The sequence below is a fragment of the Phyllobates terribilis genome, unplaced genomic scaffold, assembly GCF_046119375.1.
Source record: "Phyllobates terribilis strain yellow unplaced genomic scaffold, ASM4611937v1 Scaffold_2__4_contigs__length_985480577, whole genome shotgun sequence".
In the NCBI taxonomy this organism is placed as follows: Eukaryota; Metazoa; Chordata; class Amphibia; order Anura; family Dendrobatidae; genus Phyllobates; species Phyllobates terribilis.
The window spans coordinates 430,013,111-430,040,918 of NW_027362762.1; the positions used below are offsets into that span (position 1 = coordinate 430,013,111).

Here is a 27,808-nt window from a genome sequence, read left to right on the forward strand (position 1 = left end):
CTAATACAACAAGTCCCACACACAGCTAGAAGCCCAATATTTTTTCAGAGGTAGATGCAGAAAAAAATATATTCAGTTTGCAACCTGATGGAGGTCAGCATAGATGGATTAATACAACAAGTCCCACACACAGCTAGAAGCCCAATATTTTTTCAGAGGTAGATGCAGAAAAAAATATATTCAGTTTGCAACCTGATGGAGGTCTGTATAGATGGTTTATTAGAACAAGTCCCACACACAGCTAGAAGCCCAATATTTTTTCAGAGGTAGATGCAGAAAAAAATATATTCAGTTTGCAACCTGATGGAGGTCTGTATAGATGGATTAATAGAACAAGTCCCACACACAGCTAGAAGCCCAATATTTTTTCAGAGGTAGATGCAGAAAAAAATATATTCAGTTTGCAACCTGATGGAGGTCAGTATAGATGGACTAATACAACAAGTCCCACACACAGCTAGAAGCCCAATATTTTTTCAGAGGTAGATGCAGAAAAAAATATATTCAGTTTGCAACCTGATGGAGGTCAGTATAGATGGACTAATACAACAAGTCCCACACACAGCTAGAAGCCCAATATTTTTTCAGAGGTAGATGCAGAAAAAAATATATTCAGTTTGCAACCTGATGGAGGTCTGTATAGATGGATTAATAGAACAAGTCCCACACACAGCTAGAAGCCCAATATTTTTTCAGAGGTAGATGCAGAAAAAAATATATTCAGTTTGCAACCTGATGGAGGTCTGTGTAGCATCGGCGTCTCTGCCCCGTGCTAGGCAGAGACGCCGTCCCTCTCACCTCCCCACTCCTGGCGCGGCGTCCTCCAGCGCTTCTCTCCCCACTGCTTCCGGCACGCGCTCCTTCCCCGGCAGTGTGCTTAGGGCACGCACGCGCGCGCTCCCCCGCTCTTAAAGGGACCGCGCGCGCCGTCCTAAGGAGTCCCCGGCCAATTGCCAGAGGACCTCCCATTTATAAGGCACCTCCTCCAAAATGGAGGTGCCCGAGCTATGTTGTTTGCACTGTGTCTCACCTGTGCTTCAGCCCTCAGGTTCCGCTGCTAGCCTGACTTCCCGTCCTGCATGCCAGCCTGTTACTTGCCTAGTCCGTCAGACCGCTCACCTGGGAGCATCTTCTACTTACCTGCCTTGTCTGCCAGTCCGCTCACCTGGGAGCGTCCTTCAGTTACCTGCCTGTTACCTGCCTTGTCTGTCAGACCGCTCACCTGGGAGCGTACACCAGTTACTTGCCTGTTACCTGCCTTGTCTGCTGACTGCTCACCTGGGAGCGCCCACCAGTCACCTGCCTGTCTCCTGACTCGTCTGTCAGACTGCTCACCTGGGAGCGTCCACCAGTTACCTGACTGTTTCCTGCTGTCTCAGTCTGCCCGCTCACCTGGGAGCGCCCGCCAGCTACCTGTCAGGCACCCGCCTCGCCTGTCTACCCAGAGACTGCCCCGGTCACTTGCCGTGACCACCTGCCTATCTACCCAGAGACTGCCTCGGTCACTTGCCGTGACCACCTGCCTATCTACCCAGAGACTGCCCCGGTCACTTGCCGTGACCACCTGCCTGTCTACCCAGAGACTGTCCCCATCACTTGCTGTGACTACCTGCTTGCCCTCCCTGGGAGTCACCCGCTTCCTTACAAGGACTTCCCCCTTGTATTGCAGCTCAGAGGTTCCACTTCCCGGACCCGTAACAGTCTGTATAGATGGATTAATAGAACAAGTCCCACACACAGCTAGAAGCCCAATATTTTTTCAGAGGTAGATGCAGAAAAAAATATATTCAGTTTGCAACCTGATGGAGGTCTGTATAGATGGATTAATAGAACAAGTCCCACACACAGCTAGAAGCCCAATATTTTTTCAGAGCTAGATGCAGAAAAAAATATATTCAGTTTGCAACCTGATGGAGGTCTGTATAGATGGATTAATGGAACAAGTCCCACACACAGCTAGAAGCCCAATATTTTTTCAGAGCTAGATGCAGAAAAAAATTATATTCAATTTGCAACCTGATGGAGGTCAGTATAGATGGACTAATAGAATGATGCTATGCCCAAAAGATTTTACTTCACTAGGTGCAGTAAAAAAATTGGTATTCTATACACAGGTGGTATATCTTGCAACACAGATAGGCTACTCCACTGACTAACACACTCTGCAATAGGCCAAAAAGGATTAGCTTTGCTAGATTCAGCCAAATACTGTGAAAAAAACTTGCACAGCACTGGCACAGACCTGCCTGGCAAAAACTGATAGGAACTGATGTAACCTAGTCCTGAAAAGGACTCCAATTACAATTAGTCTTTACTCCCACAATCTATCTATTTAAGAGCACAGACCTGCCTGATAAAAGTCGTAGGAAATGCTGTAACCTAGTCCTTAAAAGGACTGCAATCACAACTATTCCCTACTCCCAAGCTATCTGTAGATTTGTGCGAAAATTGGCTTGAAATTAACAAGGTATAGCGCACACAGCAACAGCGGTGCCGTCTAACACGCAGCTGCAGCAGTGAGAAAATGGTGGCGACGGGGAAAATGGCTTGGTCTTATAGGGCAAGGACATGTGACATACACTGCCAATGACACATGCCCTTGCTTGTGTGAAAAAAAGCACTTCGCTCCGTGTGTGCGCTGCTGATAGGCTGACAGATTGCACCTCCCCACTGCAAATGCGGGAAAGAGAAAAAAAAATGGAGATCTTCATTGTTCCTGCAGAGATCCATCCCCTGCCCCTCCCCCCACCCCTCTGTACACTCAAACTGCGTATTAACATTAATTTTCATCATTACTGAGAAAAAATCCAGTTATGATTTTGGTGCACGAACAGTTATCGAACATAACCTCGAACAGCCGAATTTTTCTCAAATTGTTCGTGTTCGCCGAACGGCTCGAACACCGCCCAAAACAGCTCGAATTTGAGATTGGCGAACAGTTCGAGTAGAACAACGCTCATCTCTAATACTTACTTTCTCAGTGTCATAAAGTATTGACCTCAATAAATGCCATACAACACGCTGCTATACACATACATTATATATTTTTATTTTGTTTTTCTTACAGTTTTTATCCCAGCTGATGGTGTTTCTTGTGAATATTGTGAGCTCAATATTCTGTGGACATTTAGGTAAAATTGAGCTGGACTCTGTATCACTTGCTGTGGCTGTAAGTAAATGTTTTAAAGTAGATAATATGCTCAAACATTTTTGTATAAATTTAAATGTATTTTAAGGTAGACAATTATGCATTTATGTGTATAAAGCATGAAAAATTATATGCATTGCTTAGAGAATGTTATAAATTTAAATCAATACATTTTAAGATGTTCCGATGAGTAACTTAAGATACTAAGGAAATTATAAAATAGCTATTACCGCAACTTATTCTATGTATAAGTCCTCATTCAGACATCCATGAATCAAGGTACGTATTCTATGCATGTATCCATCACAATCTATGAGCTGTTCACATGTTCTTGTTTTTCACGAATTGTGGGCGCGGTTCAGCAAAGCTTTCATGCCAAAGTTCTGGTGTAAAAGCTTTGAAAAGTTGCAAAATTTAGGCGCAACTCAGAGTTGTGCCTAAATTTTGCCACTTTTAGCATTTTCACGCCAGGTTCTCCCACCTTCGACAATATGGGCAGAACTTGGATGGGGGAAGAACGTCAGAGCTTGTCTAATTCATGATGAGCAGCGGGGTTCTTTACACCAAAAATCTTACTCCAGTACCTGCCTGGAATTATATTTTTGGCATAGAGCACAGAGGTGCAAGCCACTTGACATGTACTGTATCTCTTCATGAATCAGGAGTATCTGACTCCAGCACACCTGCTCAACAAAACTGGTGTGACCAACGCTGTTCTTGATGAATCAGTCCATGTGGGTCCGCACAAAATATCATGACAACAAGTCAATTTTTGCTCTGAGTCATGATCAAAATTATCCACACAACTCAAGAGGTCCACGTAAATTACAGGCAGCACACAAATTGCATCAGTGTACAGTCCATGTGCTCTCCATGATTAAAATTTATATGATTAGGTGGAGAGTTGCTATTTTGTTTTTTTCATCTGCATATGTGTAAAATACATGATGAATCACTTAAGGTAAAAACTGAAACTTTGATCAAACACTGATGAAAATCAGATCCAAAACACTGATGAAACTTGGTCCACTTTTTTGTGTATGAGAGAAATCACTGATGTCTAAGTGAGGCCGAATACTAGTCTCTTCTTGAATGGCAGAGAGGCCACAAATACATTTTTGATCACTTTTTATTGCTTTTTTAGGAGGCGGAATGAACAAAAAAATTAATTTTGTCTTGGATTTATTTTTTTACTATGTTCATTATTAAAAGGAAAAATTATGATTGTTTCATTGTACAAGTCATATGGATGTGGTGATAATAATTTTGTGCAGTTTTTCCATTTTTTGATTAAAAAACGTTTTACGGTGATAAACTGGTAATTTTGGACCTTTCTACTTTTATTTTTTCCCTAAACACTTCTTTGTTTTGCTTTTTTCTAAGTTCCTGTAAGGAACATGTGATCCTTGCTTACGTAATACACTCATATAGTATATAGACAGCGCAGATGCAGGGACTTAGCTAGTCAAAAGCTAGTATGGACATAAGGGTATCTCTGAATCCCACAACCAAGCTCTGAATAACGGATACAAATGTTGGACTTTTAGCAATAGTTGGAGCTTGCTTCCCACTGATCTAATAGGCATAATGACTCAAAGCATTTATTAAACTCACAAACTGACAAGTTTCAAATGAATAAGCGCAGTGAAAAAAGTGTCCAGTTTGTGAAAACCCCAGTCCAGTTTGTTACACTCTTGCCCAACTTGAGTTTTGTCTCCTCAGCTTTGTCCAGGATATATCTACATCATTAATTAACCCTATCAATATATCATTCAGAATCTTTGACGCCCACAGTGGGTATTTTCTCAATGACAATCTGAACCTTTAAGGGGTTTGCACTGCTAGGACTGCTTGAACTAAATGTTTGTCCCCGATAAAATAAAAAAAAATTTACTTACCTTCCGTGCTGGCGCCGTTTCAGCAGTGTCAATACCCGTGGACTCAGGGCTGTGATACGATGGAATGACATGTGGTGCTCCATGCCCAATCAGCGCTGGCGTCACTGTCCCCGCCTCCTGTCGAATTCAGAGAGCAGCTGCAGCCCGAACTTCCTCTTCATGTTCGATTTGTCCGAAGGCGGAGACAGTGACGCCAGCGCTGATTGGGTGCTGGGCACCACGTGTCATTCCACTGCACCAAAGCTCCAGGACTGTGAGTGTTGACATCACTGGAACAGAGCCAGCACAGGAGGAGAGTATAGTTTTTTTTATTTTATTGGGGCCAAACATTTAGTTCAACAAGGGGTTGTCCTATTAGTGGACTCCTCCTTTAAGTTGACAAAAACCCAATTGGGCTTACATTTCTTGGTGTTTAAAAGATTCACAAAGTTTGGAGAGGTGGAGAGTGAGACCTAATTAAGGACATTAGTCTACAGGAGTGTTTTTGGATCTATGCTTTAACCAAGCCATCTCCAAAAGGTTTGAATGTTGATTTGGAGTTAAAATGATATTTAAATTATATAACATTTTGTATATCATCATCTTATTGGCTTTAAATCATTTATATTATACAGTATGATTACTAGCTATTTCATTGCATCTAGGGCTCTATTTAAAAAGACAATATTTTATTTTTTTAATTTTTTCATATTGTTTTTTACTATTTTATTTATTAATTTTTCCTTGACTTATTTTACAAAACAAAATGTTTTGCTACAATTTTTTGGGAACAAATTATCTCTGATTGTGAGATAATATGCATATATTATAATTGGTAATATTTTATTTATATAATTTTTTTTTTCATTTTTTGTTATTAATGGTATGGTTGCCAGTTAACCACTTCGCGCCAGAGCCTGTTTTTGCCTTCGTGACCAGGCCAATTTTTTAAATTCTGACCACTGCCAGTTTATGAAGTAATTACCCTGGAACGCTTCAACGTATTCCCCTGATTCTGAGACTGTTTTTTCGTGACATATTGTACTTCATGATAGTGGTAAAATTTCTTCGATATCACTTGCGTTTATTTGTGAAAAAATCGGAAATTTGGCGAAAATTTTGAAAATTTTGCAATTTTCAAACTTTGAATTTTCATGCCCTTAAATCAGAGAGATATGTCACACAAAATAGTTAACAAATAACATTTCCCACATGTCTACTTTACATCAGCACAACTTTGGAACCCAAATTTTTTTTTGTTAGGGAGCTATAAGGGTTAAAAGTTGACCAGCGATTTCTCATTTTTCCAACAAAATTTACAAAAACATTTTTTTAGGGACCACATCATATTTGAAGTCACTTTGAGGGGTCTTTATGACAGAAAATACCCAAAAGTGACACCATTCTAAAAACTGCACCCCTCAAGGTGCTCAAAACCACATTCAAGAACTTTATTAACCCTTCAGGTGCTTCACAGGAATTTTTGGAATGTGGAAGAAAAAAATTAACATTTAACTTTTTTCACAAAAATGTTACTTTAGACCCAATTTTTTTATTTTCACAGGGGTAACATGAAAAAATGGACCCCAATTTTTTTTGTGCAATTTCTCTTGAGCGTGCTGATACCCCATATGTGAGGGATAACCACTGTTTGGGCGCACGGCAGGGTTCGGAAGGGAAGGAGCGCCATTAGACTTTTTGAATGTAAAATTTGTCTGAATAATTAGCGGACGCCATTTTGCGTTTGGAGAGCTCCTGATGTGCCTAAACAGTGGAAACCCCCCACAAGTGACACCATTTTGGAAACTAGACCCCTTAGGGAACTTATCTAGATGTGTGGTGAGCACCTTGAACCCCAAGGTGCTTCACAGAAGTTTATAATATTGAGCTGTAAAAATAAAATGTTCACATTTTTCCCACAAAACCGTTTTTCATCCCTTAATTTTGCATTATCATAAGGGTAATAGGATAAATTGCACCATGAAATTTGTTATGCAATTTCTCCTGAACACGCTGATACCCCATATGTGGAGGCAAATTACTGTTTGGGCACATGGCAGGGTTTGAAAGGGAAGGAGCGCCATTTGACTTTTTGAATGTAAAATTTGTTTGAATAATTAGCGGACGCCATGTCACATTTGGGGAGCCCCTAATGTGCCTAAACAGTGGAAACCCCCCACAAGTGCCACCATTTTGGAAACTAGACCCCTTAGGGAACTTATCTAGATGTGTGGTGAGCACCTTGCACCCCCAGCTGCTTCACAGAAGTTTATAATATTGAGCCGTAAAAATAAAATTTTCACATTTTTCCCTCAAAAATTGTTTTTCATTCCCTAATTTTGTATTATCATAAGGGTAACAGGATAAATTGCACCATGAAATTTGTTGTGCAATTTCTCCTGAACACGCCGATACCCCATATGTGGAGGCAAATTACTGTTTGGACACATGGCAGGGTTTGAAAGGGAAGGAGCGCCATTTGACTTTTTGAATGTAAAATTTGTTTGAATAATTAGCGGACGCCATGTCACATTTGGGGAGCCCCTAATGTGCCTAAACAGTGGAAATCCCCCACAAGTGCCACCATTTTGGAAACTATACCCCTTAGGGAACTTATCTAGATGTGTGGTGAGCACCTTGCACCCCCAGCTGCTTCACAGAAGTTTATAATATTGAGCCGTAAAAATAAAATTTTCACATTTTTCCCATAAAAAATGTTTTTCATTCCCTAATTTTGCATTATCATAAGGGTAACAGGATAAATTGCACCATGAAATTTGTTGTACAATTTCTCCTGAGTACGCCGATACCCCATATGTGGGGGAAAACCACTGCTTTGGTGTACGGCAGGGTTCGGAAGAGAAAGAAGCGCTATGTTGGCTGGGATAGGCAGCAGACACCATGTCACATTTGAATAGTCGCTGACATGCCAAAACAGCAGAAACCCCCACAAGTGACCCCATTTTGTAAACTACACCTCTCAAGGAATTCATCTAGGGAAGTAGTGAGCATTTTTTAATTTTTAAATTTATACCATTGGGCAGTGAAAAAAGCATAATTATATTTTTACCACAAAAAAATGTTTTACCCTCAGATTTTACATTTTCACACAGGGCAATGGGTAAAAATGGTGCCGAAATGTGTCACACAATTTCTTCTAAAAGTGTCAATACCCCATATGTGGCTGTATCGTACCACTTAGCCATACGGTGAGATTTGAGGGGGAAGGAGCGCTATTTGACAATTGGAGAACAAATTATTGTAGAATAGGCATTTGGATTTGGGAGCACAAAATTTTCTGAATTTCTTTTGGGGGGCAAGGACCATTTTGCTTTTCCAGAGCCTTTCTGCTACCAGTAACTTGGAAGTCCCTTATATTTTTAACAGATGATGGACCTGAGTGGGGACTAGCTTTTTTTGAGGACTGAGTTGAAGCTTTTATTGGGAACATTTTACGTAACATTTATCCGGCGCTCTAGGCTGAGCACTTACATCGGGGTTTCCATCTAATTTTCCAAGTGATGTAATTCAGATGAAACCCCTGCAGGATCCATTCACTGTAATGAGGCAGCAGAGTTACTCTGGACTCCGTCTGGCCTCTGTTTAGTGGTGTCCTTTTTTTCAGAAGTGCACAAAACTGTGGCCAACCGCACTTTTATGCACGCCTAAAACAAATGACACCGTGGGATCCCAGGCTAGACGGCATCCACAGTGGCCTATATCTGCCTCATTACAGGGAATCTTCCATCATGGGTTCTGGCTGAATCACGTATTTCAGAGATTTACACGGAAACTCTGGTGTAAGTGCTCAGCGCAGAGCACAGGATAAATGTGAGCAGAGCCTTACTGGGATCTTTGGGAGACATAATAAACAAATCAGTAGCAGGTGAATAATATTTGTTTTATTTATTTTTTATGCCGTTCCTAGTGTGATATAACTGATTAGATTACTTTATTCTTCGGGTCGGTGCGATTACAGAGATACCAGATTTATATCGGGTTTTTATGACTGACAGCTGTCACACACTAAAATACGCTTTTTTTGCAAAATCTAGTTTTTGCATCACCATATTTTGAGAGCTATAATTTTTCCATATTTCGGCCGATAGAGTCATGTGACGGCTTGTTTTTTGCGGGACGAGATGAAATTTTTATTGGAACCATTTTTGGGCACGTGACATTTTTTGATCGCTTTCTATTCCGTTTTTTGGGAGGTAAAGTTAACAAAAACAAACACTTCAGGAATTGTTTTTTGAGTTTTTTTTTATGCCGTTCTGCGTGTGGTAAAAGTGATCAGGCAGCGTTATTCTTCGGGTCAGTACGTTTACAGCGATACTACACTTACTGTATTTTTTTTATGTTTTGGCGCTTTTACACAATAAAACAATTTTATAGAAAAAAAAATATTTTTTTTGCATTGCTTTATTCTGAGCGCTATAACTTTTTTATTTTTTGGCTGATGGAGCTGTATGGCGGCTTTTTTTTGCGGAACAAGATGACGTTTTCAGTGGTACCATTTTTATTTCTATTCTGCTTTTTGATCGCATTTTTTTCCACTTTTTGTTTGGCGATATGATGAAAAAGCATATTTTTTTGCTCCGTTTTTTATTTATTTTTATTACGGTGTGCACAGAAGGAGTTAATTAGTGTGACAGTTTTATAGCTCGGGTTGTTTCGGACGCGGCGATACCAAATATGTGTACTTTTTTTGGTTTTGTAATAATTTACGGATTTATTGGTTTAATATTTTATTTATTTATTTTTATTTATTTTGTGATTTTTTTTTTTAATAGTTTAAAAACTTTTTTTTTACTTTTTTTTACATTTTTACTTAGTCCCTGTATGGGACATTAATTTTTATTTTTCTGATCACTGATCTCATGTAATGTAATACACATATATTACATTATATGAGATCTTCACTGACTGTTTCAGTCAGAGTCTCCTGTCTGACTTCAGCTACATACAGGCTGAAGTCAGACAGGAAGGACACCATATATGGCAGAGCTGGAGGCGGTCATGTGACCTCCAGCTGCCATAGCAACCCCAGGTCCTCAAACGAAACGGAGGTCTTCGGAGGTAAGTAAGACGACCCCCTCTCTTCCTGCTGTCTCCTATATGCCGCGATCACTATAGATCACAGCATATAGAAGACAGCAAAGGGTTAACATCACTGGGACCTGATCTAATCAGGTCCCGATGATGTACCCTGTCAGAGTTAACGCTCTGCACCGGAATCGCAGTGCTTGCAGGACCCTGGGGGTCCTGAACACTGCGAGACCACCCACCGTTTTTAAACGTCGGCACTGCACAGAGCCCGGCAAGCGCCGACGTTTATCTACAGTGGGCGGTCGGGAACCGGTTAAAGGTGCAGAGGATGTCACTGTGGACAATGCCCACTATGGGTGTCAAAAATTTTAATTACATACAGTACAGACCAAAAGTTTGGACACACCTTCTCATTTAAAGATTTTTCTGTATTTTCATGACTATGAAAATTGTACATTCACACTGAAGGCATTAAAACTATGAATTAAAACATGTGGAATTATATACTTAACAAAAAAGTGTGAAACAACTGAAAATATGTCTTATATTCTAGATTCTTCAAAGTAGCCACCTTTTGCTTTGATGACTGCTTTGCACACTCTTGGCATTCTCTTGATGAGCTTCAAGAGGTAGTCACCGGAAATGGTCTTATAACAATCTTGAAGAAGTTCCCAGAGATGCTTAGCACTTGTTGGCCCTTTTGCCATCACTCTGCGGTCCAGCTCACCCCAAACCATCTCGATTGGGTTCAGGTCTGGTGACTGTGGAGGCCAGGTCATCTGGCGTAGCACCCCATCACTCTCCTTCTTGGTCAAATAGCCCTTACACAGCCTGGAGGTGTGTTTGGGGACATTGTCCTGTTGAACAATAAATGATGGTCCAACTAAACGCAAACCGCATGGAATAGCATGCCCCTGCAAGATGCTGTGGTAGCCATGCTGGTTCAGTATGCCTTCAATTTTGAATAAATCCCGAACAGTGTCACCAGCAAAGCATCCCCACACCATCACACCTCCTCCTCCATGCTTCATGGTGGGAGCCAGGCATGTAGAGTCCATCCGTTCACCTTTTCTGCCTCGCACAAAGACACGGTGGTTGGAATCAAAGATCTCAAATTTGAACTCATCAGACCAAAGCACAGATTTCCACTGGTCTAATGTCCATTCCTTGTGTTCTTTAGCCCAAACAAGTCTCTTCTGCTTGTTGCCTGTCCTTAGCAGTGGTTTCCTAGCAGCTATTTTACCATGAAGGCCTGCTGCACAAAGTCCCCTCTTAACAGTTGTTGAAGAGATGTGTCTGCTGCTAGAACTCTGTGTGGCATTGACCTGGTCTCTAATCTGAGCTGCTGTTAACCTGCGATTTCTGAGGCTAGTGACTCGGATAAACTTATCCTCAGAAGCAGAGGTGACTCTTGGTCTTCCTTTCCTGGGGCGGTCATCAAGAGAGCCAGTTTCTTTGTAGCACTTGATGGTTTTTGTAACTGCACTTGGGGACACTTTCAAAGTTTTCCCAATTTTTCAGACTGACTGACCTTCATTTCTTAAAGTAATGATGGCCACTCGTTTTTCTTTACTTAGCTGCTTTTTTCTTGCCATAATACAAATTCTAATAGTCTATTGAGTAGGACTATCAGCTGTATATCCACCAGACTTCAGCACAACACAACTGATGGTCCCAACCCCATTTATAAGGCAAGAAATCCCACTTATTAAACCTGACAGGGCACACCTGTGAAGTGAAAAACATTTCCGGTGACTACCTCTTGAAGCTCAAGAGAATGCCAAGAGTGTGCAAAGCAGTCATCAAAGCAAAAGGTGGCTACTTTGAAGAACCTAGAATATAAGACATATTTGCAGTCGTTTCACACTTATTTGTTAAGTATATAATTCCACATGTGTTAATTCATAGTTTTGATGCCTTCAGTGTGAATGTACAATTTTCATAGTCAAGAAAATACAGAAAAATCTTTAAATGAGAAGGTGTGTCCAAACTTTTGGTCTGTACTGTATATGTTGTCACTTTCTTGTCTGATGTAGAGTTCTAGCTGCACAACAGTCCTGTGCTGGATTTTTCATTTCATAATGTACTACATGTTTATTACTGGTGAAAGGTGGTTTCCATAAAGAATATAATATTTTGATTTATCTGACCACACAACAGTTTGTGAATTTGCCTAAGACCGTTTTAGATGAGCTCAGGCTCAATGAAGATGGCAGTGTTTCTGGATTTTGTTGATTTATAGCTTCATCTTTGCATGATAGAGCTTTCACTTGCATTTGTGGATTAAACGGAAACTGTATTCATAGACCATGGTTTCTGAAATTTTTCCTGAGTCCATGCAGTGATTTGCACAACTGACTTATGTCTGTTTTTAATGAAGTGTCTAGACTAGACAAATTTGAACAATTTTGAGCTTAGATAGAAATAAAAAATGTCCAATCACCATTTCCCACACTGCTTAAGCATCAGAGAGGAGGAAAACATAATTTTGCATTGCCACCTAGGCTTCCCTATATTGCCTTGCAGCTATGACTTCTTTCATATATTATCATGCCTTGTACAATCAGCAGTTCCCAGTGGAGCACAATTTGTACAGCAGAGTAATTTTACATTTCCAGAGTCACTGGCTAAATCTCTATCTCCTGTAGAGTGTAAGATCTTATGGTCAGTGGGGAGAAAGTTCCACAAAGGCAACTATCAGTGCAGCCCTCCACCAGTCGATATGGCGGCCCCGCTCCTTGCTGGCTGCCCCTATGTAGCCCCACCACTACTTTAGCTGACCAGGCATCCTCAATAGGTGATCAAAAAATATGTAATGTAATGAACATATATAAAGATAAAAAATATAAATACTAGTGGGCAGAGGGGTATATCCTCAATATTTTCAACAATCTGACCAGAAAAAAAACCCCAACAAAGTCCAAGAAGAAATATATATGATGTCCTTCTCAAATTAAGAATAACCCTTCATATCATAAATAGAGATGAGCGTTGTTCTACTCGAACTGTTCGCCAATCTCAAATTCGAGCTGTTTTGGGCGGTGTTCGAGCCGTTCGGCGAACACGAACAATTTGAGAAAAATTCGGCTGTTCGAGGTTATGTTCGATAACTGTTCGTGCACCAAAATCATAACTGGATTTTTTCTCAGTAATGATGAAAATTAATGTTAATACGCAGTTTGAGTGTACAGCGGGGTGGGGGGAGGGGCAGGGGATGGATCTCTGCAGGAACAATGAAGATCTCCATTTTTTTTTCTCTTTCCCGCATTTACAGTGGGGAGGTGCAATCTGTCAGCCTATCAGCAGCGCACACACGGAGCGAAGTGCTTTTTTTCACACAAGCAAGGGCATGTGTCATTGGCAGTGTATGTCACATGTCCTTGCCCTATAAGACCAAGCCATTTTCCCCGTCGCCACCATTTTCTCACTGCTGCAGCTGCGTGTTAGACGGCACCGCTGTTGCTGTGTGCGCTATACCTTGTTAATTTCAAGCCAATTTTCGCACAAATATACAGATAGCTTGGGAGTAGGGAATAGTTGTGATTGCAGTCCTTTTAAGGACTAGGTTACAGCATTTCCTACGACTTTTATCAGGGAGGTCTGTGCTCTTAAATAGATCGGTTGTGGGAGTAAAGACTAATTGTAATTGCAGTCCTTTTCAGGACTAGGTTACATGAGTTCCTATCAGTTTTTGCCAGGCAGGTCTGTGCCAGTGCTGTGCAAGTTTTTTTCACAGCATTTGGCTGAATCTAGCAAAGCTAATCCTTTTTGGCCTATTGCAGAGTGTGTTAGTCAGTGGAGTAGCCTATCTGTGTTGCAAGATATACCACCTGTGTATAGAATACCAATTTTTTTACTGCACCTAGTGAAGTAAAATCTTTTGGGCATAGCATCATTCTATTAGTCCATCTATACTGACCTCCATCAGGTTGCAAATTAAAACTAATTTTTATCTGCATCTACAGTACCTCTGAAAAAATATTTGGGCTTCTAGCAGTGTGTGGGACTTGTTCTATTAGTCCATCTATACTGACCTCCATCAGGTTGCAAACTGAATATATTTTTTTCTGCATCTACCTCTGAAAAAATATTGGGCTTCTAGCTGTGTGTGGGTCTTGTTCTATTAATCCATCTATACTGACCTCCATCAGGTTGCAAACTGAATATAATTTTTTTCTGCATCTAGCTCTGAAAAATTATTTGGCCTTCTAGTAGTGTGTCGCACTTTCTCTATTAGTCCATCTATACTGACCTCCATCAGGTTGCAAATTAAAACTAATTTTTATCTGCATCTACAGTACCTCTGAAAAAATATTTGGGCTTCTAGCAGTGTGTGGGACTTGTTCTATTAGTCCATCTATACTGACCTCCATCAGGTTGCAAACTGAATATAGTTTTTTCTGCATCTACCTCTGAAAAAATATTGGGCTTCTAGCTGTGTGTGGGTCTTGTTCTATTAATCCATCTATACTGACCTCCATCAGGTTGCAAACTGAATATATTTTTTTCTGCATCTACCTCTGAAAAAATATTTGGCCTTCTAGTAGTGTGTCGGACTTTCTCTATTAGTCCATCTATACTGACCTCCATCAGGTTGCAAATTAAAACTAATTTTTATCTGCATCTACAGTACCTCTGAAAAAATATTTGGGCTTCTAGCAGTGTGTGGGACTTGTTCTATTAGTCCATCTATACTGACCTCCATCAGGTTGCAAACTGAATATATTTTTTTCTGCATCTACCTCTGAAAAAATATTGGGCTTCTAGCTGTGTGTGGGTCTTGTTCTATTAATCCATCTATACTGACCTCCATCAGGTTGCAAACTGAATATATTTTTTTCTGCATCTACCTCTGAAAAAATATTTGGCCTTCTAGTAGTGTGTCGGACTTTCTCTATTAGTCCATCTATACTGACCTCCATCAGGTTGCAAATTAAAACTAATTTTTATCTGCATCTACAGTACCTCTGAAAAAATATTTGGGCTTCTAGCAGTGTGTGGGACTTGTTCTATCAGTCCATGTATACTGACCTCCATCAGGTTGCAAACTGAATATATTTTTTTCTGCATCTACCTCTGAAAAAATATTGGGCTTCTAGGTGTGTGTGGGTCTTGTTCTATTAATCCATCTATACTGACCTCCATCAGGTTGCAAACTGAATATATTTTTTTCTGCATCTACCTCTGAAAAAATATTTGGCCTTCTAGTAGTGTGTCGGACTTTCTCTATTAGTCCATCTATACTGACCTCCATCAGGTTGCAAATTAAAACTAATTTTTATCTGCATCTACAGTACCTCTGAAAAAATATTTGGGCTTCTAGCAGTGTGTGGGACTTGTTCTATTAGTCCATCTATACTGACCTCCATCAGGTTGCAAACTGAATATAGTTTTTTCTGCATCTACCTCTGAAAAAATATTGGGCTTCTAGCTGTGTGTGGGTCTTGTTCTATTAATCCATCTATACTGACCTCCATCAGGTTGCAAATTCAAAATAATTTTTTTCTGCATCTAACCCAGCCAATAGTTTTGGCCTAATACCACAGTTTGGCCACTCAGCTCTGCTCGGTTACCATCCATTGTTTTTTTGTGCAAACAACTCCAGAGTTGTGAATTAGTTAACCACCAAAATGAGTGGAAAAAGGCCTGCTGCTGGTGGAAAGGAGAATAGGCGTGTTGGGAAGGGGAAAAAAGGTTGTGTCCGTGGGGTAGGTGTTAAAGCAACAGTAACATCTGCAGAAGAAAGACCATCTTCCAGCCAAACTAAAATGTCTACTTCTTTTAGCGGACAATGTGATAAGATCCCTTTCTTACGGCCACGCCAATCGCTACAAATTCCAGATGAGGCACAAAAACAGCAGGTGCTTCAACGGATATCAAGTGCTCCTTTAAGTGGGCTCTCCTCCACATCAACTTCAACATCACAAATACTCCAGTCCTCAAAGGTGTCACCCAAATCGCACTTGCTTCCTCACAGCTCCCAAATCTCCAGCTGCCCGTCTGAGTATGAGGTAGAACAGATGGTTGAGTCTGCAGAGCTGTTTACTCATACTATAGCCTGGGAATCAGAGGTCGACTCCAGCGCTTCTGTGAATCCAGACGAGGAAATGATCTGCACTGATGCCCAGAATCTTTATGAGTCGGATCCAGGACCAGACGCAGAAGGTTCTGACCATAATGTAGACCCTCATTCCCAAACTGTAACTCCTGTTGGTGGAGACAATGAGGAAGATGATGATAAGACTCAAATACCTGATTGAAGCGACAACTTTAGTTTTTTGTCAGGGCAGGAACAGGTTGGCTCTGAGGACGACGGGTGTGATAACGCACAGGGTGATGATGATGAGGTCGGAGATCCCACTTACTGTCAACCCACAGTCAGCCAAGAGATGAGGTCAGCAGAGGAGGTGGAGGAAGATGCTAGTGACGACGAGGTCAGGTTGCGCCTTCCTGGACAGAGACGTAGTACTGGAAGCACGTCAACAACTGCATCCTCAAACACAACTCTGCCTCTCACCACAAGTCGTGGTGGCTCTTCAGGTCGCATGGGTGCTAAGCCTTGCATAGCCTGGGCATTTTTTCAGATCGATAAAGATGACCCAACTCGTGTTATCTGTAACATTTGTCAGCAAAAGCTAAGTAGAGGCCAAAAAATACATAGTTTGAGTACTTCATGCATGAACCGGCACATGGACATGAAGCATAAGTTGCAGTGGGAAGCTCAGTGTGCTACAATGCGGCCTAGCCGGCCGGGCCAATCACCGTCTGCCATATCTTGTGCATCCGCGGCCTCTTCATCCTCTGTGACTGGGGGGACAGCAGTCACACCTGTTTTGGGGCGCAGACCTGCCACCTCTTTACCCGCAACAGCCAGCGTGATTGGCAGGTCATCATTTTCTTTGGAGGTGGTAACACCAGCTGGTGTTGAGCGCTGTCCGACATCGATAGCACCACCTTTGGATCAAGGCAACCTAACATGTCCGCCTGCATCTTCCTCACAGACCGGCAGTTTGCCGGGGACACCCTTATCAACCCCGTCTAAGCACAATAGCCAGCCCTCGGTCCCTCAGATGTGGACAAGTAAAAGACCATTTCCTCCTAGCCATGAGAAAGCTAAGAGGTTGAATTTCACCATCTGCAAGCTCTTGGCTACAGAAATGCTGCCTTTCCGCCTGGTGGACACAGAGGATTTTCGAGACCTTATGTCCGTCGCAGTGCCCCAGTACCAGATGCCCAGTCGGCACTACTTCTCAAAGAAAGGTGTGCCTGCGCTCCACCAGCATGTCGCACACAACATCACCGCTTCTTTGAGAAACTCTGTGTGTGACAGGGTGCATTTCACCACAGACACTTGGACGAGTAGGCATGGACAGGGGCGTTACATGTCGCTGACTGGGCACTGGGTAACTATGGTGACAGCAGGACAAGGGGCTGCTGTCCAAGTCTTGCCGTCCCCACGAGTTGTGCGTCAATCCTCTTTATGTCAAAGTTCCTCCACTGCTTCTGCCTCCTCAACCTCCTCTCGGTCTTCCACCTGCACCCAAAGCCTGTCTGGTCATGCCACAAGCTTTCTAACTGCGCAGAAGGGATCCTGCACACCTCCTTACTATGCTGGCAGTAGGGCTCAACGTCATCAGGCGGTTTTTACATTGAAATGTCTGGGAAATGTGAGTCACACAGCTGAGGAGTTGTGGTCAGCTCTGGAGAACCAATTTCATGAATGGTTGTCTCCACTGGACCTGAAACCAGGGAAGGCTGTGTGCGACAATGCTGCAAACCTGGGTGCGGCCCTTCGCCGGGGCAATGTCACACACGTGCCTTGTATGGCTCACGTGTTGAACCTGGTTGTCCAGTAATTTTTAGCCCACTATCCCAGACTAGATGGCCTTCTGCAGAGGGCACGGTCGCTGTGTGCTCACTTCCGCCGTTCGCATCCCGCAGCTCAGCGACTTACATCTCTACAGAAGTCGTTGGGCCTGCCACTTCACCGGCTAAAATGCGATGTGCCTACCCGGTGGAATTCAACTCTGCACATGTTGCAGCGACTGTGGCAGCACCGACAAGCCCTGGTGCAATACGTTCTGACGTATAGCCTGGGCCAACGAGATTCAGAGGTGGGTCAAATCACGCTGGAGGAGTGGTCTCAGATCAGGGACCTATGCACCCTTCTGCACAGTTTTGAAATGGCGACGAAGATGTTTAGTGCTGACGATGCCATTATCAGCATGACTATTCCGGTGATTTACATGCTGGAGCACATGTTAAACAGAATTCGGAGTCAGGTGGTGGCACAAGAGGAGGTGGAGGAAGTAGAGGAGGAGGAGTTGTATGCGGAAGGGCTAACATCTGCAAGGTCCAGACGGTCGGCAGCACCAAGGCGGCAGGCATGTGAGGGTGGGGGAGATGGTTTTACCAGGGCGCATGGTAGCAGCCAAACTAGTGAGGAAGGTGCAGGAGCCCAGGAAGAAGTGGAGGACGAACTGATGGAAGACTCATCAGATGAGGGAGACCTTGATCACATTTCTGTTGTGCGAGGTTGTGGGGAGAGGACAGAGGAAGGAAGCATGATTGTTACCTCGCCACCAACACAACAGGGACTTGGTGCTCCTGGATGCGCAACACACATGAGTGCCTTCTTGCTGCACTACCTGCAACATGACCCTCGAATTGTGAGAATTAGAAATAATCCTGACTACTGGGTTGCCACACTGTTAGATCCCCGGTACAAAAGTAAATTTGCAGAAATTATTCCTGCCATAGAAAGGGATGCACGCATGCAGGAGTATCAGCAGAGACTGTTGCAGAATCTTACATGTGCTTTTCCACAAAATACCAGTGGTGCACGTAGTGAATCTCACAGTTCCAACTTGCCAACCGTGGGACCGTCAAGTGTTCAGCACTCAAACCATAACAGAACCACAGTATCTGCTGGTAACATCAATTTTGCGGAATCATTTCACCACTTTTTTAGCCCATCCTTTGCAAGGCCACAGGAGACAAGAAGTCTGACACATAGTCAACGCCTAGAGACGATGGTACAGGAGTATCTCCAAGTAAACATTGAAGCCACGACTGTGTCACTGGACCCTTGCTCTTTTTGGGCTTCCAATCTGGATAAATGGCCGGAGCTAGCCACTTACGCCTTGGAGATCTTGTCATGCCCCGCAGCCAGCGTTCTGTCTGAACGTGTGTTCAGCGCTGCTGGTGGTGTGCTGACAGATAAGCGCACGCGGCTCTCCACTGATAATGTAGACAGACTCACGTTCATAAAGATGAACAAATCATGGATCCGAAACGACTTTTCTACCCCTGTGTCATCCTGGGGAGAGTAAAAGCTTGATGATTGGTTAAAATCACCCTACCAACCGTTTTAAACTTTCAAATTACTAATCATGTTTATCTGTATCTTGACTGGAAAATAATTTGGGCTTTGTAGCAGTGTGCAGCACTGATCCTATTAGGCCATCTATACTAAAGCTTCACCAGATTTAAAATTAAAAATAATTTTTAGCTGCATCTAGCCCGGAAAATAATTTTGGGGCTCCGAGATGCGCAAGGCACATAAGTGCCTTCTTGCTGCACTACCTGCAGCATGACCCTCATATTGTCAGAATTCGAAGTAATCATGACTACTGGGTTGCCACACTCTTAGATCCCCCAAACTTTTCGATCAACCTTTTCATTTTAATAAAGACCAAAAAAATGGTCATTTTTGAAATTATAAGCATTAGCAGGTTGTTAGAAACTGAAATCAAACAGTTTTCAACTCAAAACTTTATTCTAGGTGATGTTACATTTTCACATAGGACCCCTTGTTCGAAAGTAGCTTCTGAACTCTCTCGTCCATTGAATTTGTCAGGTTTTGGATGGTTTCTGCTTCAATTGTTTTGCATGAGGACAAAATACCCTCCCAGAGCTGTTGCTTAGATGTGAACTGCCTCCCGCCATCATAGACACTCCTTTTAATGATGCTCCAAAGGTTCTGAATGGGGTACAGGTCAGGGGAGCATGGGGGTCACACCATAAGTTTGTCCCCTTTTATGCCCATATCAGCCAGAGATGCAGATGTTTTATGTGCAGCATGAGATGGTGCATTATCATGCAGAAAAATGATCTTGCTGTGAAATACACGGTTCTTCTTCTTGAACCATGGCAGGAAGTGCTGTTTGAGAAAATCCACATACATTATGGAGTTCATCTTTAGCGCCTTCAGGGATCCTAAAGGGGCCGACAATCTCTCTCCCCATGATTCCAGCCCAAAACATTACTCCACCTCCTCCTTGTTAGCGCTGTAGCCGTGTTTGCGTGGGGTGTCCATCAACCAGCCATCCTCCACTCCATCCATCTGGACCATCGAGCGCTGCACGGCACTCATCCGTGAACAAAACAGTTTTGAAATCAGTCTTCATGTAATGTTTGGCCCACTGGAGCCGTTTCTGCTTGTGTGAAGTGGATAGAGGAGGTCGACAGGATGGCACATGCACAGCTGCAAACCTCTGAAGGACCCTGCATCTTGTTGTTCGGGGGACGTTGGAGGCACAAGCAGCTTCAAAAACTTGTCTGCTGCTATGACAAGGCTTTTTTGCCGCTGCTGTTTCAACCTGACGTAATTGCCTGTAGGAAAGAGTCCTCAATTTGCCCTTATCAGCACGCACACGTGTGTACTGTGAATCAGCTACATACTTCTTGATTGCCAAGACACTTCATCCTGATCATCGCACAATGTTGATTGTAGTCATGCCTTGACCTAAACACTCCACAATTTGTTGCTTCTCAGCAGCCGACACATCCTTTTTCTTTCCCATTTTGGCAGAAAATGTAGGCTGCTTAATAATGTGAGAGAGCCTTCTTAAGTAGTCTTGCCTTTCATTGGACACACCTGCCAAACTAATTAGCACAGGTGTCTGCAATTGCTTACAGTGATATAAAGAGCCCTGACACACATCACCATCAATGAGTTTAACTGACAAACAAACAAATTCTTCCCTTATCACTCCTAAACACTTTTTGCATAATAATTTTGAACGCGGTGTACATGTGCTTTTCCACAAAACACCAGTGGTTCACGTAGTGAATCTTACAGTTCTAACTTGCCAACCGTGGTCTGTATGGAGTTGTTCAATAAAGGGCCCAAAATTAAGATAACATAGATGGGAGAGGTCTCTATGAATAGGAATTCCTAAGTATTTGATACCCTGTGAGGGCCAGGCAAAGGGAAAGTTGGACTGGATGGAATCCTATATGGATTTGGGGAGGGAGACATCAAGGGCCTCAGACTTCGCTGCATTGATTTTAAAATTTTACCATGTAACAAAGTGATCTATTTCAGCCATAACAGCATGGATGGATATATGTGATTGAGTGATATATACTAGGACATCATCAGCAAATAGAGAGCACTTGTACTCGGTGCCTCCCACCTCAATCCACCTAATATTGGGGTTATGGCGAATTGATGAGAGCAGGTGCTCCGTCACTAGGATGTATAAGAGAGGGGACAGAGGACATCCCTGCCTTGTCCCATTGGTGATTGTGAAAGGTGATGAAAATGTTCTGACGCACCCCCTGGGCCTTGGGACACCCGGAGCCGGACCCTTTTTGGTGGATGCTGGTGGTTGTAGTCTTCGTGGCAGCGACCCGGTTCCGTGGCTCAGGGCGGTCAAACCAGTGGCGGAACTATTTATGTGTTTTTGATGTTTAAATGTCCGACTACGCCACCCGTGGATTGCGGTCAGAGTGAACCGCCGCTACAGGGCAGACCGCTGAGGCTGGTGTTGTGGGTGCAGCAGAGCGTAGCATAACTCCCCACGGGAGGAGTATAGCCTCAGGGCAGTGTATGCGGAGGATGGGGGTGATGGTGCAGGGCAGCAGCAGTAACGACACGGAGTCAGTGATGCAGTCCAGGGCCTTTACTCACAGTTCTTATTATCCAGACCACGTCTGCAGGTAACGGCTGCCCACGTCGTACTGTGCTCACCAGGTGAGGGGCTCAGACAACTCCCAGATAACTTTGGAGCACTTCACAGGACCCCCTTTGTGTGTCCTTTGTCTGGCCTTTCTTACCAACACTTCTGTCCGGCTGCCTCGGGCCTCCTCTTGGTAAGCTTGGCGCCAGTTTCCCTGACCCTATGTGGTGCCTTCCTAGCGGGTGTAGCGAGGGTCTGCGCCACATAAAATGTCAGAGCCTCCGGCTTCTAGCTGAGGGTGGTTTCCTGCCTCTACTAGTTGGGGGACCGGTCTCCCCCTTTGGCCTGACCCCTCCACGCAGGTGGATTCGGGCGTGCGGTGGCGACTCGCCCGTCCGCACCCCTGGGATCCCTTCATTCCTCGTTCCTGGAGCCTTCTCCGCTCTTCTTCCTTCCTTCTCCCTCTTCCAGGCCTGGGCCTCTGTTACTAGGCCCGCCTCCGGAGCAGAGCTCATGCAGAGCCCCTGCTCCCTGCCACTTCTGCTCAGACTTCTCTGCACTGAACTAAGATGGTGCCCACCTTTTATACTCCCTTCTCAATGCACCCAGGAACTGCTTCCTCCCTGCTCCTGCACTACAGGGTTCCCCTTCCTCAGTGTTCCCTCCCCCCACTCCAGCCAGGGACAGGGACTGTCGTGCCCATCTCAGGGGCATATTGGTCGCCCTGCCCCACGGCAATGTGGTGTAATGCATGCAGGTGTCGGGTCCTGATCCACACTCCATCCTTACCTGAGAGTGAGATATCACACCTCTGGGTGAGGTGCAATACGTCTGTAGCAACCGAGCCCTCAGGGTGCTACAGTTCCATTTATCTTCAGCCTAGGTGACGTATTGCGATACAGGGCCGTGATTTTTGCTATAAAAGGGTCCTCTAGACCCCTACCCCAAGCTTTTTAAGAGAATCATATATGGCGTGCCAGGAGACTCTATGGAATGCTTTCTCAGCATCCAACGAGAATATCTAATTACAAATTTTTAACTGCATCTAGCCCAGGAAATACTTTGTGCCTAGTAGCAGTGTCTGCTAGTCAGCGGATTATCCCGGCTGTTAAGCAAGCTACACCACCTGTAGTTTAGACACTTAATTTTTTCAAAGGAAATGCTTCGGGACCATGGGATACTCAGTGAAGAGCATCAGGAGGCACCCCAAGGCATAGGGGCTGGGACTGGCAGTAGGATGCCTTGCGGTGGACAGCCGAGCTCGATCCTTATAAAAGCTTTTTAACTGCAGCAGCTTTAGTGGACGCTACTGGAGCTGGAATTACGCGGCTGCTGGCATGAGACTTGCCCTCCAATAGATCCTTGTAAATGGATTTAAAGTGTATTCATTCAAATTAGAGAGACAATTTAAATTAAAAAGCTTAGAGCTGCCTCCACCACAGGGGGGCTCGCTCGACCCACCAGCGGACAGGCACCAGTATTGGGAGAGGGGGGCTGGCCATCAGGGTTCACCGCGGCTCTGGCACAAACCCGGCGACACGGAGGTGGCACGGGCAGGAGCGGACTGGCCGTGTCGGCTTCTCACTTTTTGGATTTTAGAAGGGCATGACATGCCTATATCTGTGTCTCCCCCTCCTTTTACTCCTCCACCTCTTTTATTTTCGCATGACTATATGTACTTGTCACTTTTCCATGTGTTAGTTGTGTCTTCTGAGCAGTTTGTCAGCTTTTGGACACCTTTGAAGGTGTTTTCTATGTGTTTCTATGTGTTTTTGTTTGCCTGCCATTGGTTTTAACGGTGTTCGAAGGTGTTCGACGAACAGTTCGACGAACAGTTCGGCGAACACACGGGTGTTCGACGAACCGAACCGAACTCGAACACTACGGGCGTGGCTCAACACTAATCATAAATGGCCAGTCAAGTGGCAGTATATTTAAAGCAACAAAACATCCATATACCTCATAGTCATGTTTCTATGGGCATGGACTATCCTGTATATATAGACTCTATATGGCATGAACAGCTGTGTACTTAACTTAATTGCGTCTTCTTCTAACGCCTTTTACCCATACTTTTGGTCATTCAGGGTTTCATCAGAGAATTCCTTCAATCAGGACAAGAAAAGGAGACTAAGGGCCACCATCAGGGCATTACTGCTCTTACTGTTGTATGGGACCCAGCGAGCAGAAGTAAGGAGGAGGGGGCCCGAACCCAGACAGGGCCCCCCCTCTTGTGCTTCTGCTCACCAGGCCCCAGGGTATAATAATGTAATATGCGCCGGCGCAGGGAGCCTTGGAGCTCCACGGAACAGTCATGCAGCTCTTAGGGAGTACCTCCATCTCTTCTGTGATGCGCTCGTGCCGAAACGTACATGATGATGTCTTTGCGTACGAGCCAGAATGTACTCTCGCCACTTTTTTTTCAGTAAAATGAATTAAATGGGCTTGGGAGAGCAAATTATGATGAATTGAGGGTGTGGGAAGGGGGTCCAAGAATGATGATATATTGAGGTGATGGAGAGCAAATAATGATTAATTGGGGGTGGCGGAGAGCAAATAATCAATTGCGGGTAGGGGACAGCAAATGATGACCAGAAAGTGGGGGTGGGGAGAACAAATAATGATGAATTGAGGATGGGGGACAGCAAATGATGACTTGAGGGTCGGGAGGAGAACAAATAGTGATGAATTGAGGGTGGAGGGATAGCAAATGATGATAAACTGAGTGTGAAGGACAGCAAATGAGGACTTGAGAGTGGGGAGGAGAGCAAATGATATTGAATTGAGGATGGGATACAGCAAATGATGACTTGAGGGTGGATGGGGAGAGAGCAAATAATGATGAATTGAGGGTGGGGTACAGCAAATGATAATGATGAAATGAGGGTAGGGGGCAGAGAAAATGATGATTGATTGAAGGTGGGGAGTGGGTAGACCAAATAATGATGACTTGAGGTTGAAGTACAGCAAATGATAATGAATTGAGGGTGAGGGGAGAGTAAATTATGATGAATTGAGGATGGGGACAGCAAATGATGACTTGAGGGTGGGGAGAGCAAATAATGATGAATTGAGGGTGGGGGGAGGACAAATGATGATGAATTAAGACTGGGTGATGAGGGACAGCAAATGATGATGAATTGAGACTGGTGAATGGGGACAGCAAATAATAATGAATTGAGGGTTGGGGTGGGAGAGAGAGGACATAATGAATTGGGGCCGAGGGGGGCATGTAAACTTAATGAATCAGGGAAGTGGGAGGTACAGAGTGGGGGCGTTGAGGATGCAGGAGTGTGAGTGGTATTGAATTGGGGGAAAGAGTACAGGTCCTAATTAATTTATATATTTATTGGCTGGGCAAAGTGGCTATTTATAGTTAGCGGGGGCACAGTTGTGGATTGCAATTTATATTTGGAATGGTGGGTTGCATAATATCAAATGGTATATTAATGATGGGTGCACGTCTGTGTGCAGCTTTGTAGTGTAGAAGTAGGGGAATGTGCTCCGGAAGCGGTGCTCTAGATAACTGTGTTATTTTATGCAGAGACGAGTCCTGGCTGGAAGAAGTGATGGTCTGCACTGGATGAAGAATAAAAGTGAAGATTAAGGACTTCAACTAGAGATGTCACCGGAGAGTCAGTGTATCACCTGTACATTTACACTATACACTGTATACTATATACAGAACTCCTGTGTATAATGTCACTGGTGATCACTGTATTACCTGTACACTGACACTATATACAGAGCTCCTGTGTATAATGTCGCTGGTGATCCCTGTATTACCTGTACACTATACACCATATACAGAGCTCCTGTGTATAATGTCCCTGGGGATCACTATATTACCTGTACACTGACACTATATACAGAGCTCCTGTGTATAATGTACAAGTGATCACTGTATTACCTGTACATTATACGCTATATATAGAGCTCCTATATGTAAAGTCACTGGTGATCCCTGAATTACTTGTACACTATGCACCATATACAGAGCTCCTGTTTATAATGTCATTGGTGATCACTGTATTACAGGTACACTATATACAGAGCTCCTGTGTATAATGGCACCTATGGTAATATTAGTATTTTTTATTTTTATTATTGATCAGTATTGTAGTATTCAGTCACTATGTGATGGTAATATGTGGTCTGGTCATGATTTGGTGGTATTTGTTCCTTGTATGTGTTATTACTCAGTTACTTTGCGGTGGTAATATGTGGTCTGGTCATGGTGTGGTGGTATTTGTTCCTTGTATGTGGTGTTATTCTGTCACTACGTGGTGGCATATGTGGTCTGGTCATTGTGTGACAGTATTTGCTACTTGTATGTGGTATTATTCTGTCACTATCTTGTGGTAATGTGTGATCTGGACATGGTGTGATGATATTTGTCCCTTGTATGTGGTGTTATTGGTCATTTTAAAAAATGTATGTGGCACATTTCCTTCAAGAAAAATAAATAAAAATATACCTAAAAAGGTTTTGAAAAAATAAGAAAATAGGAACAGCACCAGCAATATCCTTTTGGGTGCAAAACCTCCCAAGCAAGCACCAAGCTCTGTATATAATCAAAGAAAATGGAGGCAGCACACTATTTGAAAAAGTGAAAAAAATTGTTTTTTATGGCCCATATTAGCTGAAACGTTACTAATATCGGCCATTAAAAAGTTTTTTTTCTTCATTTTTTAAAATTGTGTGCTGCCTCATTTTCTTTAACTAAAAAGAGTTTTGGATATTTTAAGAAATGTTTAATAGGTTAGAGTAGAGTAGGGCCCTGCCCTGGTGGCAGGCTTAAAAATCTTTTGGCCAAAACAAAAGCTGATGGCTATGTATGTGATATGGTGTTCAATGGAAAGTGTTAATGTGTGATTTGTGAGGACATGGTGCAGAAGTGGAGTTTTTCCAAGAATGGGTGGTGGGACTATGGAAGGTTCAAGGGATGAAGGTGGAGCTAGGGTGGAGCCTGTGCAGAGTCTCAAGGGGCCCCGGTAATTTTGCCAGTATATGGCCCTGAAATTCCTGGTTGCAGCCCTTAGGAGACCATAAGCCGCACTGCAATAGGATAACAACTCACAAGCACAGGCAATATGCCCCCACATAGCCCCCTACATACAATATGAGCCCCCACACAGACCCCTATATACAGTATTAGCTCCCACATAGCCCCGTATATATAGTATGAGTCCACACACAGCCCCCTATATAAAGTATGAGCCCTCACATAGCCACCAATATACAGTATGAGTCCCTACATAGCTACCTAGTGTGAAGCAGTGACCGGGATCGTATATGAGGGACATTATATATCCCCCAGAATGTGTACAGAGACCTATTAAATCTATTGGAGTGCATTGCAGTCACAAACTCACCTGCGCTGCAATGCAGGAATGAAGGTGAGCATTGACCTGGTCAGGCTATCTGGCCAAGGCAGATTAGTAAAACCTGGCACGGCCTTCATTTCTTGGAGGAGGCTACAGGAAGGCAGTGGGGCGGCCTCCTCCCTCCAACCCAGATTTTCCAGTGGCTCTTGCCACAGGTCCATTAAAAACCCTGCATTAAGTAGTGTTGTTCAGTATTGGGACCTGCTACAAACATAGCAGGAAAGCTTCGCGGGCCTGTGTGTAGCTGAACCCACGTCTGGGAAGGCTCTGCACCTGTCAGACTCTGAGCGGCCTGGCGTGGCCGTTGCCCACGGCAACCATTGTTTAAAGACTCATGTTAACCCGGCTTCGAACTGGAGGACTTTTCTGTTTAACCGTGAGTTGCTGAATAAAGCTGTTTATGTTGGACTTGCTTGGGTCACTGCCTCAGTTACTGCATGG

At 43.6% G+C, this 27,808-nt stretch overlaps 1 protein-coding gene across 1 annotated transcript in view; it reads left to right on the forward strand.

Annotated features, from left to right (window-relative positions):
• LOC141246073 (multidrug and toxin extrusion protein 2-like) overlaps window positions 1-27,808 on the forward strand; it is a 301,790-nt gene that overhangs the window by 105,932 nt on the left and 168,050 nt on the right. The window contains exon 2 of the mRNA XM_073669112.1: window positions 3,068-3,169. Within this exon, the coding sequence (XP_073525213.1) occupies window positions 3,068-3,169 (102 nt within the window). The remainder of the gene's footprint in view (window positions 1-3,067; window positions 3,170-27,808) is intronic.